Below are 19102 nucleotides of genomic sequence, written 5' to 3'. Positions count from 1 at the left end.
CATCCCCCCCCATCCCCACGGTCAGAATACAGTTTAGTACTGTCTAGTTAGTGTACCTTCCAGTCTGACTAGCTGTGGGCAGTAGAAGTGAAGCAGAGTGGCCACGGCGCAGCCGTCAGTGGTGTCCTTCAACAGGTTGTCCACAGGGGGGATCCAGGGCACCTGCTGGGCCACCGCCTGCTCCTTCCTGTAGCGAGCCTGGAGCACCACAGGGAAGACAGACAGATAGACAGACAATGGGTCTGGGCATGGAGATAGATGGTGCAAGGGAGATTCATACACACACGGACAGACAAAGAAATACACTGACAGAGGCGGACATGTGGGAATGCAGATTTCCATATCGATGGAGTGCATCTCTCATTGGAGATGAAGAATGATGATATTGTATCATGCAGGGACTAACGACACACAAACCATGGGAATACTTAACTGGCCCTCAAAACATGACAATGTAATATCGACTTCATAATAGAGAACATCACCATGCATCAATCAGATGTTCAGTAACCTCCAAGTAACACAAATGATCTTTAATGAAATCAAATTCAGGGAAACTGAGGGAAACTGAGTTAACCGCACAAAAAAGCAACACCAATAACTGCAATCACATGTTGATGTTCACTTGTGGAATGATGACATTTACTATGGTGACAGTCACCATGGAGACACTATGGAGATGGCGGTGAGAGACATTTCACTATGGAAACAGACAGATGGAAGAGGAATATATAAGTGTAGCGCTGGTCATCTGACTTACAGGCACTAGTTTCATGTACCATTTGGTCGGAGACTTCAGGAGCAAGACAGAGAGAGAGAGAGAGAGAGAGAGAGAGAGAGCGCAAGAGAAGGAAATACAGAGACACATAGGAGAGAGTGGAGATAGAGCGATACATGGACAGAGGAGGGGCATAGAGAGAGAGAGAGAAACAAACAAACAGACAAGAAAAGATGAATAATCCAGTCAGCTGGGGACTTTGGGCATTTTTTGCCATGCTGGCTAAGATGTCAAATAGAGGATTCTCTCATGTCAAACAGACATCTTTCCTTAAGACAGCTAGTAGAGTACACCCACAGCAGCAACCAGGGGGATTTGTCGTGAAGCCTAAATTGTGACCGTTCTCCTAGTTGAAAAAAACAAACAATGTTTGTGTATTTGTACTGTGTCTGTTTGCCTGAAATGGTGTTGAAATTGCTTTGTGCTGCCTTCAGCGACATTGGCCCTTTTTGTGTCTGTTTCTAAAATTATTACAGTAAATAGGCAATAAGTGCTGACTGAGTTTGTGTCAAGTCTGACATGACATGTTTCTCACACACTTTCAAGGCTACATCAAAGACGCCTTTGTAAGCATCACTCCTATTGGGTGGCAAATGCTTTCTTAAACACCAACCGTCAATGGTAGCCAAACAACTAACCTACAGTACATTTTCAATGTTGCAGTTCCAGGTTGATGAAAAGGTCTGATTTTTGCAGTCCCGTCTGATCGAATAGCACTGTTCTTTGAATACTAATGTGAGTCATTCATAGACTGACCTCAAAGGCTCACAATAAGAGATATGTGCCACACTTCGTGAAGTAGACGATTAGAAGGTATAATCTCATTCACAGGCAATCTATTGATCACGCTGATCTTTCATAGTGTCGGCTGGAGAATCTATTCAGCTACACTACATCCAAGCCAAGGTCTTGAAAAGTCTTTGGTTTGGCCGTGTTACTTGTGAAACACTAATCAGTATTTAGGTTTCAAACAATTTAGCTACATTTTCTGTTTTTTTAACAAAGTATACAGAGATCCTTAAGGTTTAGCAAGAACAACTTCTGGTGTCTGAGTGAGTCAAGACAGGGAGAGTAGGATTGCAGCGACACATAGTGGCAGAGCATGAGGACTAGCGATAACTTAGTACACCTTTATTCAAAGAGATACAGTTCAAATTGATCAAACCCACAACTGTTGAAATCATAATAACGGCTAGCAGGCATTACTTCACCTCTCCAGACACAAATGGCACCATAACATACTGCTACCCTTACATGACACAGCAGAATAAACACAAGCTGAACATTTGGCAGGGGGAGACTGGGGAGTGTGTGTGGGAAGGGGGGTTGGTGGTGGTTATGGAGTGCCAGTAGGCATGTCCCAGCAATGTCCCAGGTTGTGGGACTATGGCAGGGAAGGCTATAGGGTAGGGCTATGGCCGGGCTATGTCAGGGCTAAACCACAGCTAAAAGACAGGGCAGCCAAGACCACCACGTAAACCCCCTAAAGAGCGCTTAGGCTTAGCCCCAATCCCAACCATCCACCACCACATCAATCAACTCGCTGTCCTGACAGTGTTCTCCCTCTATGACAAATCACATCCTCTCCAACCAGACATGTTCAATTCATCCCGCACAGATCTGCAACTTAAAGGGATTACTTCTCTTAGTTGTTTTTTGTTTTTTTAATTCTCTGCCCTGCCATTGCCTTTGACTCCACATTGACCACAAATGTTTATTGTGTTTCGCAGCGTACTGTGCTGCAGCTTAAAATAAACCCTGGGTCGTCCCACTCAGCTCTTCTTTGTTCCGATGACTGCAGCACATCTGTCCGTGGAGGGTACACGTCCCTCAACGAAATCAGCGACTCAAAGAGCGTGACAGATTTAGGGAGTGTCTGGAGCTAGCATCCAGGTCAGAGTGCCGGGGGGAGGCGGAGAGGTAGAGGTAGAGGGAGCTGAAGAGAGAGAACGTGTACCTTTTTACTGAATGCAGGCCTTTTAACTGAAGAATTTGTTTGCTTCATATGATTGTGTTTTGCTTTTCGTGTTTTGGTATTTGCTTTTCATGTATTGTGTAATTGATGTGTATATAGATACAGTATGTATGTGTAATTGATGTGTATATAGATACAGTATGTATTGTATGATTGTTGTGTATATAGATACAGTATGTATTGTATAATTGTTGTGTATATTGATACAGTATGTATGTGTAATTGATGTGTTTATAGATACAGTATGTATGTGTAATTGATGTGTATATAGATACAGTATGTATTGTGTAATTGATGTGTATATAGATACAGTATGTATTGTATAATTGTTGTGTATATAGATACAGTATGTATTGTATAATTGTTGTGTATATTGATACAGTATGTATTGTATAATTGATGTGTATATAGATACAGTATGTATTGTATAATTGTTGTGTATATAGATACAGTATGTATTGTGTAATTTTTGTTTTTGTTGATGTGTTCATGCAGGGCTCATCTGCGAAAGAGACAGTGGTCTCAGCATGACTCCCTACTTAAATAAAATTTGTTTTAGCAGACATTACAAGCCCAGCCTGTGATTCCTCATATACAGTAGCTACTTAATAACCTCTGCTTACTCTATTTGTAGTCATCTATGCTTACACTTACACAGTCAAACGTTTGGCCACACCTACTCATTCAAGGGTTTTTCTTTATTTTTACTATTTTCTACATTGTAGAATAATAGTGACGACATCAAAACTATGAAATAACACATACGGAATCATGTAATAACATATATTTTGATTTGTTTAACACTTGTTTGGTTACTACATGATTCCATATGTGTTATTTCATAGTTTGATGTCTTCACTATTATTCTACAATGTAGAAAATAGTAAAAATAAAGAAAAACCCTTGAATAAGTAGGTGTGTCCAAACTTTTGACTGTTACTGTACATGTGCCAGTACAATGTCATAGTAACAGTAACAACTGTTGAGAAACTAACTGTTGATGTTAAGCAACTTTACTTGTAATAAGTGAAGGGTCAGGGAACCAGACACGCCTATAACCAGACTCAGAGGTGCTTTTCATGAAGATAGAGGGGTTAAAGTGAGTCATCTACAGTGCTGCAGTCATGTTCAATAGAATATCCTAACATCATGTCACATACATTATATATACGAAAGTATGTGGACACCCCTTCAAATTAGTGGATTCGGCTATTTTAGCCACATGCGTTGCTGACAGGTGTATAAAATTGAGCACACAGCCATGCAGTCTTCATAGACAAACATTGGCAGTAGAATGGCCTTACTGAAGAGCTCAGTGACTTTCAACGTGGCACCATCATAGGATGCTACCTTTCCAACAAGTCAGTTCAAATTTCTGCCCTGCTAGAGCTGCCCCTGTCAACAACGGCTCAGGCGCGAAGTGGTAGGCCACACAAGCTCACAGAACGGGGCCGCCGAGTGCTAAAGCACGTAGCCCGTAAAAATCGTCTGTCCTTGGTTGCAACACTCACTACTGAGTTACAAACTGCTTCTGGAAGCAACGTCAGCACAAGAACTGTTCATCGGGAGCTTCATGAAATGGGCTTCCATGGCCGAGCTGCCGCACACATGTGCATTGCCAAGCGTCGGCTGGAGTGGTGTAAAGCTCGCCGCAATTGGACTCTGGAACAGTGAAAATGCATTGAATCACACTTCACCATCTGACAGTCCGACGGACTAATATGGGTTTGGCAGATGCCAGGAGAATGCTACCTGTCCCGATGCATAGTGCCAAATGTAAAGTTTGGTGGAGAAGGAATAACGGTCTGGGGCTGTTTTTCATGGTTCGGGCTAGGCCCCTTAGTTCCAATGAAGGGAAATCTTAACAGCATGCAATTACATTCTGTGCTTCCAACTTTGTGGCAACAGTTTGGGGAAGGCCCTTTCCTGTTTCAGCATGTCAATGCCCCTGTGCACTTGTTTGACCCTCCTTTGGCAGCAATAACCTCAACCAAACGTTTTCTGTAGTTGCGGATCAGACCTGCACAACGGTCAGGAAGAAATTCGGACCATTCCTTTTTACAAAACTGTTTCAGTTCAGCAATATTCTTGGGATGTCTGGTGTGAACTGCTCTCTTGAGGTCATGCCACAGCATCTCAATCGGGTTGAGGTCAGGACTATGACTGGGCCACTCCAGAAGGCATATTTTCTTCTGTTGAAGCCATTCTGTTGTTGATTTACTTCTGTGTTTTGGGTCGTTGTCCTGTTGCATCACCCAACTTCTGTTGAGCTTCAATTGGCGGACAGATAGCCTTACATTCTCCTGCAAAATTTCTTGATAAACGTGGGAATTCATTCTTCCATCGATGATAGCAAGCTGTCCAGGCCCAGAGGCAGTAAAGCAGCCCCAAACCATTATGCTCCCTCCACCATACTTTACAGTTGGGATGAGGTTTTGATGTTGGTGTGCTATGCCTTTTTTCTCCACACATAGTGATGTGTGTTCCTTCCAAACAACTTAATTGTAGTTTCATCTGTACACAGAATATTTTGCCAGTAGCGCTGTGGAACAATCTAGGTGCTCTTTTTGAATACTTCAGACATGCAGCAATGTTTGATTTTTTGGACAGCAGTGGCTTCTTTCGTGGTGTCCTCCCGTGAACACCATTCTTGTTTAGTGTTTTATGTATTGTAGACTCGTCAACAGAGATGTTAGCATGTTCTTAACCTTCTTAACCTCATTGAGCATTCTGCGCTGTGCTCTTGCAGTCATATTTGCAGGACGGCCACTCCTAGGGAGAGTAGCAACAGTGCTGAACTTTCTCCATTTATAGACAATTTGTCTTACCATAGACTGATGAACATCAAGGCTTTTAGAGATACTTTTATAACCTTTTCCAGCTTTATGCAAGTCAACAATTCTTAATCTTAGGTCTTCTGAGATCTCCTTTGTTCAAGGCATGGTTCACATCAGGCAATGCTTCTTGTGAATAGCAAACAAATATTTTGTGAGTGTTTTTTATAGGGCAAGGCAGCTCTAACCAACATCTCCAATCTCGTTTCATTGATTGAACTCCAGGTTAGATGACTCCTGACAACAATTAGCTTTTGGAGAAGTCATTAGCCTAGGGGTTCACATACATTTTCCAACCTACACTATAAATGTTTAAATGATGTATTCAATATAGACAAGAAAAATACAATAATTTGTGTGTTATTAGTTTAAGCACAGTATGTTTGTCTATTGTTGTGACTTAGATGAAGATCAAATCAAATTTGATGACCAATTTATGCAGAAATCCAGGAAATTCCAAAGGGTTCACATACTTTTTCTTGCCACTGGTAAAACACATTACTTATCATACTCTGAGATGTATGTTTTGTTGTATATTGTCCCTGCCAAACACACACAAACAGCCAGCTGTCTGTCCAAGCATGATAGCCTATCAGGCAGCACTTCATGCAAGGTCTCTGCAGGCACATACACGTCCGTTCTGGGATGGGACATCTGCCTTGCCGCAGTGGCATTGCCTCCTGGGAACTATCCAAGATTTTCTCAAGGCTCCTATATAGATGTAACTTCTCTCCAGGTTCACTAAAGGTGTTGTGTCATAATTACCATGCAAACTGTGCCCTCCTCTGGATGGGAGGCCCAGCCACAGTATGAAAAGAAAGATTATACTATATGTTCGCAACAATTTAATGGGTAAGCCAACGTTTCGGCACACTGTGCCTTCTTCAGGCATTCTTAAGGACCAGCCACAGTAAAATTATGGCGTGTTTAGATGGGCAAGCAAAGAAGAGTGAGGAGGGGATGGGGGAGATGAGAGGAGGGGGAGAGAAGAGAATGGGAGAGGAGGGAAATAAGGAGAGGAGAAAAGGAGTAGAAGACAGAAGAGAAGTAGAGAAGAGGAGAGAGGAGGGAAACAGAGCAGTGAGAATGACATCATCTCTCTCTATCGTCAGTTCTGCTGTGTCAAAGGCCATGTTCCCACGTCAACCCTGCTGCTCGGCAGACCATAATACTGAACCAGCCTGCCTGTGATGACAGAGCATGATTCAGCTGGTACAACAGACACGCAAACAACAGCCTGTCATAAGGCATTAGAGTCTGCATGTAGCGAGATGCAACAACTCCTAGATAGGTGGCCAGTTTAGTTTCTGACCTGTGTGACCCCAGACTAAATGACAGTTGTCTTGTAATTAGCATTGAAAGGACTTGACTGAGAAAAAAAAATGCTGTGTGGGGTGTGAAGAAAGTAGGAGAGAGAAAGTACAGTAGCTGTTTGTGCCAATGGCATGACAATTAACATCTGCCTGTACTGGGTCTGAAGTTAAAATGTATGCAGATGATACAGTGATATATGTGCATGCAAAGAGCAAACAACAAGCTGCACAAGAACTCACTACTGTAATGGTGCAGGGTACAAAGTGGCTCAGTGACTCATGTTTGCATCTCAGTGTGAAAGAAACTGTCTGCATGTTCTAAACAGAGAGGGCAACTGATGCTACTGAGCCAGATGTCTATGTGTCAGGGGAGGAGCTCCAGGGGGTATCCGATTTCAAGTACCTTGGCATCATACGTAATTCCAACCTCTTTTTTAAAAAGCAGGTGAAAAAGGCAGCAGAACCACAAGGTCTGCCATGAGAGGTGACAGTATAGTTCCCTTAAGGAAAAGCACCTTTAGTCAATCTGCTTTCTCTGTGAGAGCTTCCCATGTCTGGAACACACTGCCATCAGACACACAGAACTGCACCACCTATCACACCTTCACAAAAAACATTAAAGGCCAATCAGACTTGTGAACATAATTCCTAGCTGTGTATTGTCGCTTTCCATGTTGTCTGTAGCTTGTGAGGTGTGGAAACACTTTGTTTCTTTTATGTATTTTGTTTTGTTGCCTTTTGTGCTATTGCTCTGTCTGCATGCTACGTGTTGCTTGTCCTATGTTGCTCTGCATATGTATTGTTATTGTAATTGTTTTTAATAACCCGCCCAGGGACTGCGGTTGAAAATTAGCCGGCTGGCTAAAACCGGCACTTTTACTGAAACGTTGATTAATGTGTACTTTCCCTGTAAAAATAAAAATAAACTCAAACATAGGAGATAGCAGGACCGCACAAACAGATCTGGGATCAGGCTGAGAAAGGGAATTGCACAGAAATATTCTGCTGTTCATGTTGAATGCTGCTATGTAATATACAGTATAAACATTGAGGCATAAATATGGAGAGATATACACTGAGGATTCAAAACATTAAGAACACCTGCTCTTTTCATAACATAGACTGACCAGGTGAATCCAGGTGAAAGCTATGATGCCTTATTGATATCACTTGTTAAATCCACTTCAGTCAGTGTAGGTGAAGGGGAGGAGACAGGTTAAAGAAGGCCTTTTATGCCTTGAGACAATTGAGACATGGATTGTGTATGTGTGCCATTCAGAGGGTCATTGGGTAAGACAAAATATTTAAGTGCCTTGAAATCGGATACCACCTGGAGCTCCTCCCCTGTGTATCAAGAATGACCCACCACCCAAAGGAAATCTAGCCAACTTGACACAACTGGGGGAAGCATTGGAGTCAACATGGACCAGCATCCCTGTGGAACACTTTCGACACATTGTAGAGTCCATGCTCCGACGAATTGAGGCTGTTCTGAGGGCAAAAGGGGGGGGATGCAACTCAATATTAGGAAGGCATTCCTACTGTTTGGTATACTCAGTGTATAAGTGACAGCAGAGGTTGAACCAATGATGTGTATAAACCCTGGCTTGCTAATGCTATGTAATGGCCAAGAGAGGCTTTGAAGCCACCAGCTGCCATATTGATACTCCCCAGAATTGTATTGTATTTTTATTTAACTAGGCAAGTCAGCTATGAACAAATTCTTATTTTACAATGACGGCTTACCCCGGCCAAACCCTCCCCAAACCCAGACAACGCTGGGCCAATTGAGCGCTGCCCCATGGAACTCCCGATCACAGCCAGTTGTGATACAGCCCGGGATCGAACCAGGGTCTGTAGTGACACCTCTAGCACTGAGATGCAGTGCCTTAGACATCTGTGCCACTCAGTAGCCTTTTAAATAGAAGGTGCAGTCCTCCTTAGAAATTCATGGAATTCTACAGTATTTCAATAAAAAGGACAAAATTAGAAAATGACATTGTGGTGGGGATAGTAACATTAGTACTCTCTAAAATAATACTTTCAGGAATATGTTTTTATATTATTTTCAGATCACACACTATAATTTAAAGTATGCATCAAGGTGTCTGTAATAGAACATACTTGGCAAAAACAAAATGTAGACATTAATAAATGCATTTTTATAGCTTCCAAAATATTTCTTTACAATTGAGGAGTACCAAAATGGCTCAGCGGTGCTTTCAATACAGCGCCCTTGTCAGTCATCCAGGGTTTATACACATCAGTGGATTGAACTTGAATTTAATCATTTTCAGTTTGTATTAAGAAATTGAATTTGAATTCAATAGTTTAAATTGGCATTACACGATTAATTACTAAATTCATATATGCAGTCACGTGCACAGATAGAGCCCTAGGGGTGCTGGAGTATCTGTCCTTTAGCCCTCCTATGGAAAAAGTATATTTTTGATTGGTGCTATTTTTTTTAACTAATGAACCCCTCCCCGCCCTACTGCCACTGGGAGCCGGCAGTGCATTGCTGCCAGAGCCGCTGGAAAACGTGTGGCGAGAAAGCATTTGCCCCAGTACTTTTCAATCCACTTTCAAAGCAGCAGCAGAAACAACGGGGCCAGTTACTTCTCAGCGCATTTTTGCGTTCTAGTTCAACATTTACCTACTCTGTCGCAGTCTACCATTGAAAACTATTGAAGACTAGATGCAGAAAAGTATTATTTGTATTTGAGTAAAGTATTATTTGTATTTGAGTAATATGATTGCCTGCAAATCATATTATTAAAAAGTTAGTCTTATTCTAAAATGGATTAAATTGTTTTTGTCCCCTCATCTACACACAATACCCCATAATGACAAAGAGAAAACAGGTTTTTGAACAAAAATGTTTTGCACATTTATAAAAATCAAAAAACTGAAATATCACATTTGCCTAAGTATTCAGTCCCTTTGCTATGAGACTTGAAAATGAGATCAGGTGCATCCTGAAGTGCATCAGGCGCATTGAGCTCAGGTGCATCCTCAGGTTGAGCTCAGGTGCATCCTCAGGTTGAGCTCAGGTGCATCCTCAGGTTGAGCTCAGGTGCATCCTAAGGTTGAGCTCAGGTGCATCCTCAGGTTGACCTCAGGTGCATCCTCAGGTTGAGCTCAGGTGCATCCTCAGGTTGAGCTCAGGTGCATCCTCAGGTGCATCCTGTGAATCCTGGTGAACGCTATGATCCCTTATTGATGTCACTTGTTAAATCCACCGCAATCAGTGTAGATGAAGGGGAGGAGACAGGTTAAAGAAAGATTTTTAAGCCTTGAGACAATTGAGACATGGATTGTGTATGTGTGGCATTCAGTCAAGTTCAGTGTTTACATGTTTTGGGGCATATTTTAGTATGTACCGTTTATAAATGAGGCCCCAGGAGTGGTTCTAGTAAAGTTGTGGTTCTTTTTAAATCCCTTTCTGTGGTTCTAGCTTGTTTAACAAAATTTTTTTTTGCAGAAAATGAAGGCCTATGATTGAAAAAAATCACTTTGAGCACCAACCCCATCAAATGTTCTGTGCACAGCACTGCATACATTGAATTTGAAACAGGTGCTTATTTACAGTTTTTCTCAATTGCTAAAACACTAAAACCCATTGGCTGAACAAAGTTCTCAGTTGCCTGGACTCATTTAGCTAATTATGCAGTCTGTTGTCAATACCTTAAACCATTTCACATGGTAAAACACAATTTGCAGATCTCACTTAGACTTTTCAGCAAAACTCTAAACACATTCTCATTCTCAAAACACATTCTGCACTCTAATGCACATGTCATCCATACTGGTAAACACAAGTGGCAACAATCAAATACAAATAGAGAACACATGTCATTGATTGAACACAACCACTCAAAATTGTTTAACCTGTTTCAAATGATGCGACACAACCAATATAAGCCAGTTCAGAGAGCAAACAGGTTGTTGAAGGTGGGAAGGAGAAAGTCTGAGAATGGATAGAAGAAACAATGAGAGGACGAGGACAAGTGCGTATGCGAGGTGGGCGACGAGGAGGAAGAGGAGGGCAAGAAGAGGAAGAGGAGGACGAAGAGGAAGACAGAGTGGAAATATCTGATGAAATTCGAGCAACAGTTACAGACCATGTTCTTGTCCATGGACTGACAATGAGGGAAGCAGGACTTCGAGTGCAACCCAATTTGAGCCGATTTTCTGTGTCCACCATAGTAAGGACATTCAGAGAAGAGAACAGGTACAGTATACTACTGTATTTTTGTAATTGCAAATTTACTGTACTACACTATATGCAGCTGTTTCAATAGACATTTGTAAAGTTAATCACTGTATGTATTGCACTGCATGAATATGTTTTGTAACTGCACAACTACTTTTTGAAGAATTGCAAGGCTGCCACATGCAGGTGGAAGGACAGCTATATTCACTCGGGAGCAAGAGGCCATTATAGTTGGCATGGTCCTTCAAGATAATGCAATACGACTCAGAGAAATCCAGGAACGAGTGATACAAGACAACACACACTTCCAAGGAATCGACAGTGTGAGCATTTCCACAATTGACCGTGTCCTCCATCGTAACAGGATGCGAATGAAACAAGTATACAGAGTACCTTTTGAGCGCAACTCACCAAGGGTGAAAGAACTGCGAGCTCAGTATGTGCAAGTAAGTGTACATTCAGAAACATTAACTGTAATCCAGATTGTCTACAGTACTAACACATACTATGTGAATGACATTACTCTTCAGTACATACAATGTATGTGAATCAGAAGTGCATACAGTAGGCCTAATTGTACTCTACAGTATAGCACTGTCTCTGTACATACAGTATATTGTATTTCTACACAGACAATATTTGACTTGGAATCCTTGGACAGACCCCATGAGTTCATCTTTGTCGATGAAGCAGGCTTCAATCTGACAAAGAGGAGAAGGAGAGGCCGAAACATGATTGGACAGCGGGCCATTGTTGAAGTCCCTGGTCGACGAGGTGGCAATGTCACAATCTGTGCTGCTATCAGCAACCATGGTGTTCTACATCACCATGTTTCACTCGGGCCATATAACACCCAGCACCTTCTAAGTTTTATTGCCAATCTAAGAGATATTTTATTTGAGCAGCAGGTTCAAGAGCAGCAGGGTCAAGAACTAAATGAGAATCCCATTCCCACCTATGTGATAGTGTGGGACAATGTCAGTTTCCACCGAGCTGCTCAGGTAAGGGAATGGTTTAACATCAATAGGCAGTTTATGAACTTGTACCTCCCTCCATACTCGCCCTTTCCTGAATCCGATTGAGGAGTTTTTCTCCTCTTGGAGATGGAAAGTGTATGATAGACAACCCTACACCAGAGTAAATCTGCTGCAAGCCATGGATTTAGCCTATGGTGATATAGGTGAGGCATCATGTCAGGGCTGGATACGGCACACAAGAGGCTTCTTCCCCCGTTGCCTCAGGAGTGACAATATTGCTTGTGATGTTGACGAAGTGCTCTGGCCTGACCCAGCCCAAAGACAAGAAGAAGCACATTGATCACATGTTTACTTCTTTGATTTTTGTCCCTTTTAGTATTGTATACTGTAGTACAGTGCATTGTAGGCTGTATACTGTATACTGTACAATGGACAAATTGTATGGCCCTGAACATTGTGCTTTCCATTTATTAACAGTACTGACTGCTCAATAGATTTTGACTGGTTGCAGGTTCATATCAACAAAGAACAAGAATTACAGTATCACAGAGACAAAGGACAAGTTTGTGAGATGCAGGGTACAGTACTGTAAAAATAGGGGTACAAGGAGGAGGAAGAACAAAAAAACAAAATTGCAAAGAGCAAAGCAGAGTATTAATTTCTGATCAATTTTGAGCTACTATGATAGAACATGTTTTCGTTCATCAAAAGACAATGACGGAAAAATATGAATATTTTTTTTGATTAAAAATGTACTTCTCCCTGAGAATTGTATGTTTTCAACAATGTGTTTTCTATTTTTCGGTGTATTGTTTACTGACTGCTTGAGAGTGTATATCATTTTGATCACTTTGTTTATGATTTCAGAGCAGTGTTTGATTTTGAACACAGGTAAAACTGTTTTGAGGCAAATGTTTCATTTTGCGAGAGGAGTCAGAGGTTATGTAAATAGTGCTTGAAGATGAGGTTTTGTGTTTAATGTTTTCAGGAAATGGAGCAAGGTTTCAGAAATTGTGTTTTAGCAATTGAGAAAAACTGTAATTGTAAGACCAGGTCATTCAAATGTAGAAGACGCTCCTAAATGCAGAATCATAAGAGAGAGTGGAGTGGGTAGGGGGAAGGAAGAAGACATAAGAAGACAAGAGAAAAGAGGAGAGGGATGTACTCACCCCTGGCTTGCCAACTGGCTCAACACTCTGCATCTCTCTCCTCAGCTCCTGAGAGATGATATCTTTCAGATACTCATTTACCTGGTTAACAAAGGAGAGAGAGAGAGAGAGAGAGAGAGAGAGAGAGAGAGAGAGAGAGAGAGAGAGAGAGAGAGAGAGAGAGAGAGAGAGAGAGAGAGAGAGAGAGAGAGAGAGAGAGAGAGAGAGAGAGAGAGAGAGAGAGAGAGAACAGGATTCATTACAAACGGCAACAGGGAGAGTGTATGTTCCAAGATAAAGATAAACCTAATCAGTTATTCAATGTTCTCATAACATCTTTCTTGTAAATTGGAGGGTGTCCACCTTAGACTGTATAAAATCTAATTTTACAACATAATGTATGTCAACCCATTTTGTTTTTGTCAACACAGTCCCTTCAAAACATTTTGAGCCTTCCAGCAATTTCCTTGATTTGAGTATTGGAGTTCATTGTTTCCTGGAGACTCCCAGTTTGTCAACATCTGCAGAGTATACCACATGGTTCCCCCGAAAGGTTCCATGACAACACCAGTATATTTGACGTGTGTTGTGTCATGTGTTTGTGTGTCTATATGTATACTGTATGTCTGTGTACAGGTGTGTAGAGGTGTCTGTGTGCATCTGTAAATGGATAGTATTCATGACTGTGTATTTTAGTGTACGAGTCTCCAGCAGGCCAGAGCTGGCAGCCCCCAAGTGTTCCCAGCAGTGGAATGTAAACAACAGCCTGTACTGGGCCTTAAGGATGAGGAGGTGGAGTGTCTCCCTTGACTGGTTCAGCAGCACTCACTAAGCCTGCGTCCCAAATGGCACGCTATTCCCTATATAGTGCGCTATTTTTGACCAGGGCCCATAGGGCTCTGGCCCGAAAGTAGTGCACTATACGTGCCATTTGGGACACAGACTAACACCCCCCTACTACTGTCACACTGCAGAGCCAGCTGCATAGGGACGGGCCCAGGGCAAGACCGCCTCCTCACAGGACAACATGCTCAGGCAGTCCCAATTCACTCTCTCGCTCTTCTCTGTTGATTAATTGTATTTGTTTATACAGGAAAAAATTATGCCAAGTATACAGTTACAAATAATATTTGGGAATTTTCAAAAACTTGAACCCTTCTCAGTAGACCAACTGATTTTCAGTGGATTTCCTGTCCTACATAGGGGAAAGAGAGAGCAGAGTAGTAAGAACCAGTGCAGTACAGATTGGCTTAGCTAAGCTCAGTTCGGCTCCGTAGTGGGAAAAGGGAACAAATGTATGGTGTCCAGCTGGTCTAGACTGTAAATGGTCCTACTTGTGTGTGTGCATTACATGCCATGCAGGTGTCTACCTTGTTGATCCAGCTGGTCATGGCGTCCTCTGTGTCGTATGGGGTGTCGGCGTCTTCGTCGTTGTGGGAAGAGTACTGGAGGACGCACGCCACCACCTTCTCCAAGCTCACAGTCTCCACCGTGTACGCCATCATTAGTGTGTCGATCACCGCCAGGTGGGCGCTCTGAAAGGGTACACAATAAACAGAAATGATGTACCGTGGAGTCATGGACCTCATTCTAATCTGGTTACTCATGTAGCTTCCTTACTCCCTCTGCACTTGTCAACTTGGTTAACTGGTACCATGGCCCTAGACTTTTTTGGGGGCCAGACACAGAAACACAAAGCAGCAAGGTAAAACCTACACAAAGCATCAGTGTAAAACCCCAACTACCAGTGTGAAACCCCATATTGGAAAAACCCTATAAGAGTTTGGAATATGGTGGAATCTACAGAAGACCAGGACTATCAGAAGGGTGTGGCCATCTATTGCCATCTTGATAAGACCTATCCAGATCTATCCAATCTACGAGAGGGCACAACAAGGATAGAAGGCAGGGAGTAGGTTATGGGAATGGAATTGAACCATGGAGTGCTATTCCTCCTCCACATATTGCCTGGCAGATCTGTCTCCAGTTGGCTGCTCCCCAGTGGCTGTTGCCCTGGAAACAGTTGGGTCCGTCCCTCGTTGTGCGACCCAATTAAATTTGTGTTCACGCACACTGACAGGGAGAGAGAGGCCTACACCAAGTCTGCAGCCTGAGTCAGGAGTTTAGAGTGTGTCTCTGTCTCAACCACAGACTGAAATAGAACAGTAATATAATGTACCTCTATGGTCTCAACATCCCACTATATAATATTAATATCATCATTCCTATTTATATTGCTTCTAGGAAATATCGGATGCTGGTGACACGTTTAGAGTGCATCATAAAGCTGTTGAAGACTTAAAGAAAGAAAGATGAATTACTATAATAAACACAAATTAAGAGGCACTACTTGCCCGGAGACATGGCTGTGTAGACTCATTAGAAGCCATATGCTGCCATGTTTCAGGGCAATGGCTATAGGAGGAGAGAATGTAGCGTATAGTACACCGTCCCTACAGGCACTCCAAATGTCCGTTCAGCTCAAGGGCTTGACTGGCTCTGATTATAGCCATGTGCAGAGGCCTTCAGTGGAGTACAAACCCACAGAAACACACATACGCTAAAGGCAGAAGCCGCCCACGCCAAGCCAACAATGGATTCCCCAATGAATACACAGAGGCAATATGAAAAGTGACTCACCCCCCCTCCGTCATACTGGTGTCCATGTGTACAGCTCTGGCTAAAAGTAGCGTACGTTCACACTAACAAGAGCAGTATCCTGAAAGCCCTATAATGACAAAGACACTGGCTACCCTGTAATTATGTTATTTTAAGTCCCTCTGCACTGTAGCCAGGTCATGGTAGTGTGCTAGGAATATGGGACCAAATACAACACTTTTGACAAATGTATTTTCAGAATCTTTAGGGGTGAGACATGTCAATAATTTAGACCCCTACCTTTTTGAGAATATTTTTTTATTACTTGTTTAAAAAAAAAATATTTCTCTGAGCAAATTTTCAAAAAAAAATGTGCACACAATATAGCTCAGTACTTGAATTATTTAAATTATACAGTCATTATTTCTCATCTGTATCAAGAGTGTCAATATTTTCAAACCCCTCTGTATACTATCTGGGATGATGCATTACACCATGTGGAAACCAAATGAAACCACTCAGCGGCAAAGAGACTTGAGTCATGGGTTAGGATTGTGTTCATTAGGCACCAAACAGAAGAAAACAGACTGAAATAGGGAGGGGCTACTTGGATTTGTCCTATAAGAAACACTCATTTTCGTTTCCCATTGCAAAACATTTTCCGTTGTGTGCCCTAATGGAGATGTTGTGGCATACTCAATTCGGCTTCATTTCATGTTGGAAAAGTTTCTGCATAATGTATACCGGTGAATTTCCATATAAGGCCTTGGGATAGGGTTTGGAACACTGGGTTAGAATTAGTCTGAGCCATATAGATTACGATTTAATCTAAACTGTTGGCTATGTAATCCCATTTCTCAGCGGCCATATAAAAAACACATTCCCCTAATGTTTATGGTGGGTTTTGGGGGTAGGGTAATCTGATCCCATATCTATGGTTAAGGGCAATTCCTGCTAACGCTAGCATTTCTATATACTAACCGCAAGCATTTCTATACGCAATCAGCACATGCTAACACTAGTAGCCTTGCAGTAGCCTAGCCTGCGCGCGCATCTGTAGCAGTTTGTTACTGACAGTGACACCCAGTTAGTGTACTGGCTAGCTATATAATTACACACCACTCCAACCTAGCAACCCAAACACCACCATTGGAGGACTTTAACCCCAACAGCATTTAATAACATACCGTGAAGTCACTTTGCAATACCCTCAATTTAGCCATCTAAACAGAAGGGCAACAACATACTACTCTTCACACACACCCCTCATTACCGAAGAGAGCACAGCACAGTGAGAAATGAATCTGGCATCTCAAAACAAATTAACATCCCAGACCGGCCTCATCTGGAAAGGCCAAAAGAGCAATGTCATTTTTCAAAGGGCTTTTTCCCTTTGGTGCAGCCAGTGGAAGGATATTGATTTTGATCTGCTTTGTCCCCTGCTGCTGAGACAAAATGACAACAATAAAGACTGATCTTATTATGTTGTAGAGTGTCTGGGATTGCTTGGGGGAATATTGATATCCGGTATGAATAGGATCATAAAAACATCTGCGGTACTACCAAGGGTGGTATTACTATGTGTGCATCCAAAATGGGACCCTATACCCTATAGTGCACTCCTTTCCACTTAAAAGTAGTGCAATATGTAGGGAGTAAGGTGCAATTTCAGACACAGTCTATGACTCTTGCCCATTGAGGTCAAGGGCAAGGTTTATTTGAGTGACAGCCGAGCTGTTTACCTATGCTTTTAAGTGTTTACTTGGTAATACTGACACGTCACTACTAACGTTACTGTTATGTGGACCCGTGACCAACAAGTCTCCTTGATCACAGCAGCTATGAAAACTGATATATATCCGGTATTGATCTCATAGTAGGCTACATAAACCTATCTATTGGATCAAACAAACATAATGGAAATCATATCGGGCTGTTCCATTTGATTTCAATCACTTTTTGACCGCAACCCTTCTGATTGTACATCCGTTTTTCTATTGTTTGGTGTCTAATGAACATGACCCAGGTGTGTACTTTGCTGCAGAGCTGTTTGTCTTCCCAATGGCTCATTAGGAGGTATTAAAAGCAATGTAGACAAACCTCTATTGAAATCATCTTAAACTGAGCACAAATGAGGGACAAATATGTACAGTCTCAGTCTCTTATGTAATCTGGGTGATACACAACAATGTTTAATTGTTTGATCAAACATTTGTTGCGTAAGAGGCTTGACCTGATTGTAACCTCCATTGGGAGAGCTGTAACCTGCTTGTGGAACATTAAGCTAGGGCCTTACACGTCAAGGACTGACTGGCTCTCAAAGCACACTGTGCCAGGATGAGGAAACAATATCACAGTATGTACTGTACATAATATTGTCATTTAGCAAACGCTTTATCTAAAGCGACTTGCAGTGAAGTCATATCATGCAGGAAACTATTGCAGTGTTGCAAGCACCATGCTCCAACCAGAGCCAAATATATATATATATATATATTGGCTTCAACCATTTGAGCCAATGGAACCCACATTGTTCCAGTGCCTTCCAAACAGCGGGTAGCAGCCAGTCCCCCTTGAGCTGCTCCTAAACACTGAGTGGTTACTTACTAGAAACATGGTTCAGTCTATTTGGGGACTCACCAGGAAATGTAAAACTTTAGGTGATTCACGAGGCAAAAAAGTTTGGGCATCCTATGCAATGCGTGCAGAAAGCTGGCACTGACACTAAAACAGATCTATAATGTAGTGTGGGGATTCAATATTAACAACCAAAACTGATAGAATATTGAAATAAGGACTGGTTTTAGCACTAAAGCTTTTCTTTGGTAAAGAGCAGTAAAAGAAAAAGACTTGTCCATGTCCAAAGGCTCTCTCTCTGCCTGACGGGTTTCTAAAAATGGAATCCGTCCTATTCCAGGTAACCGAGGCAATAGCCTCACGCCATCGCGACTCGACACAGAATAGCACTCAACGTTGGATGTCTGCAGGACATCGGTATGGTAGGAACAAGCTGTGCTATAGACAGGTTGGTTGTTTAGCAACTTAACCGATGAGTGCGCAATTATGAGGCAAAACAGACAGGGTTGGCTTAGACTGTTGACATCATGTGAACTATATTTTGTCTCTAATGTTTCTTGAAAACATAAATACATTTGCACAATCAGCACTTGTTGTCTCTCCAATACATTGCTACAGTTGTTGGTTAGCTACAGTAGCCAGTATATTTGAGCCATATTAGCATAGACGTGACATCAGTAAAAACA

At 42.1% G+C, this 19102-nt stretch overlaps 1 protein-coding gene across 7 annotated transcripts in view; it reads right to left on the bottom strand.

The window, feature by feature from the left end:
* Positions 1 to 19102, bottom strand: part of camsap2a (calmodulin regulated spectrin-associated protein family, member 2a) — an 87034-nt gene that overhangs the window by 23559 nt on the left and 44373 nt on the right. For 4 of the 7 annotated variants that reach the window (XM_014215758.2, XM_014215761.2, XM_014215759.2 and 1 more), the window contains exons 3-6: positions 14612 to 14776; positions 13263 to 13343; positions 761 to 793; positions 57 to 198 (exon numbers count right to left, since the gene is read on the bottom strand). In XM_014215758.2, coding sequence (XP_014071233.2) covers positions 57 to 198; positions 761 to 793; positions 13263 to 13343; positions 14612 to 14776 — 421 coding nt within the window. The remainder of the gene's footprint in view (positions 1 to 56; positions 199 to 760; positions 794 to 13262; positions 13344 to 14611; positions 14777 to 19102) is intronic. The other 3 variants (XM_014215760.2, XM_014215763.2, XM_014215764.2) reach the window with 1 other exon arrangement.

The sequence above is a fragment of the Salmo salar genome, chromosome ssa10 (assembly GCF_905237065.1).
Source record: "Salmo salar chromosome ssa10, Ssal_v3.1, whole genome shotgun sequence".
NCBI lineage: Eukaryota > Metazoa > Chordata > Actinopteri > Salmoniformes > Salmonidae > Salmo > Salmo salar.
The sequence above is the reverse complement of the archived record's forward strand: the minus strand, read 5'-3'. Positions and strand labels throughout refer to the sequence as shown.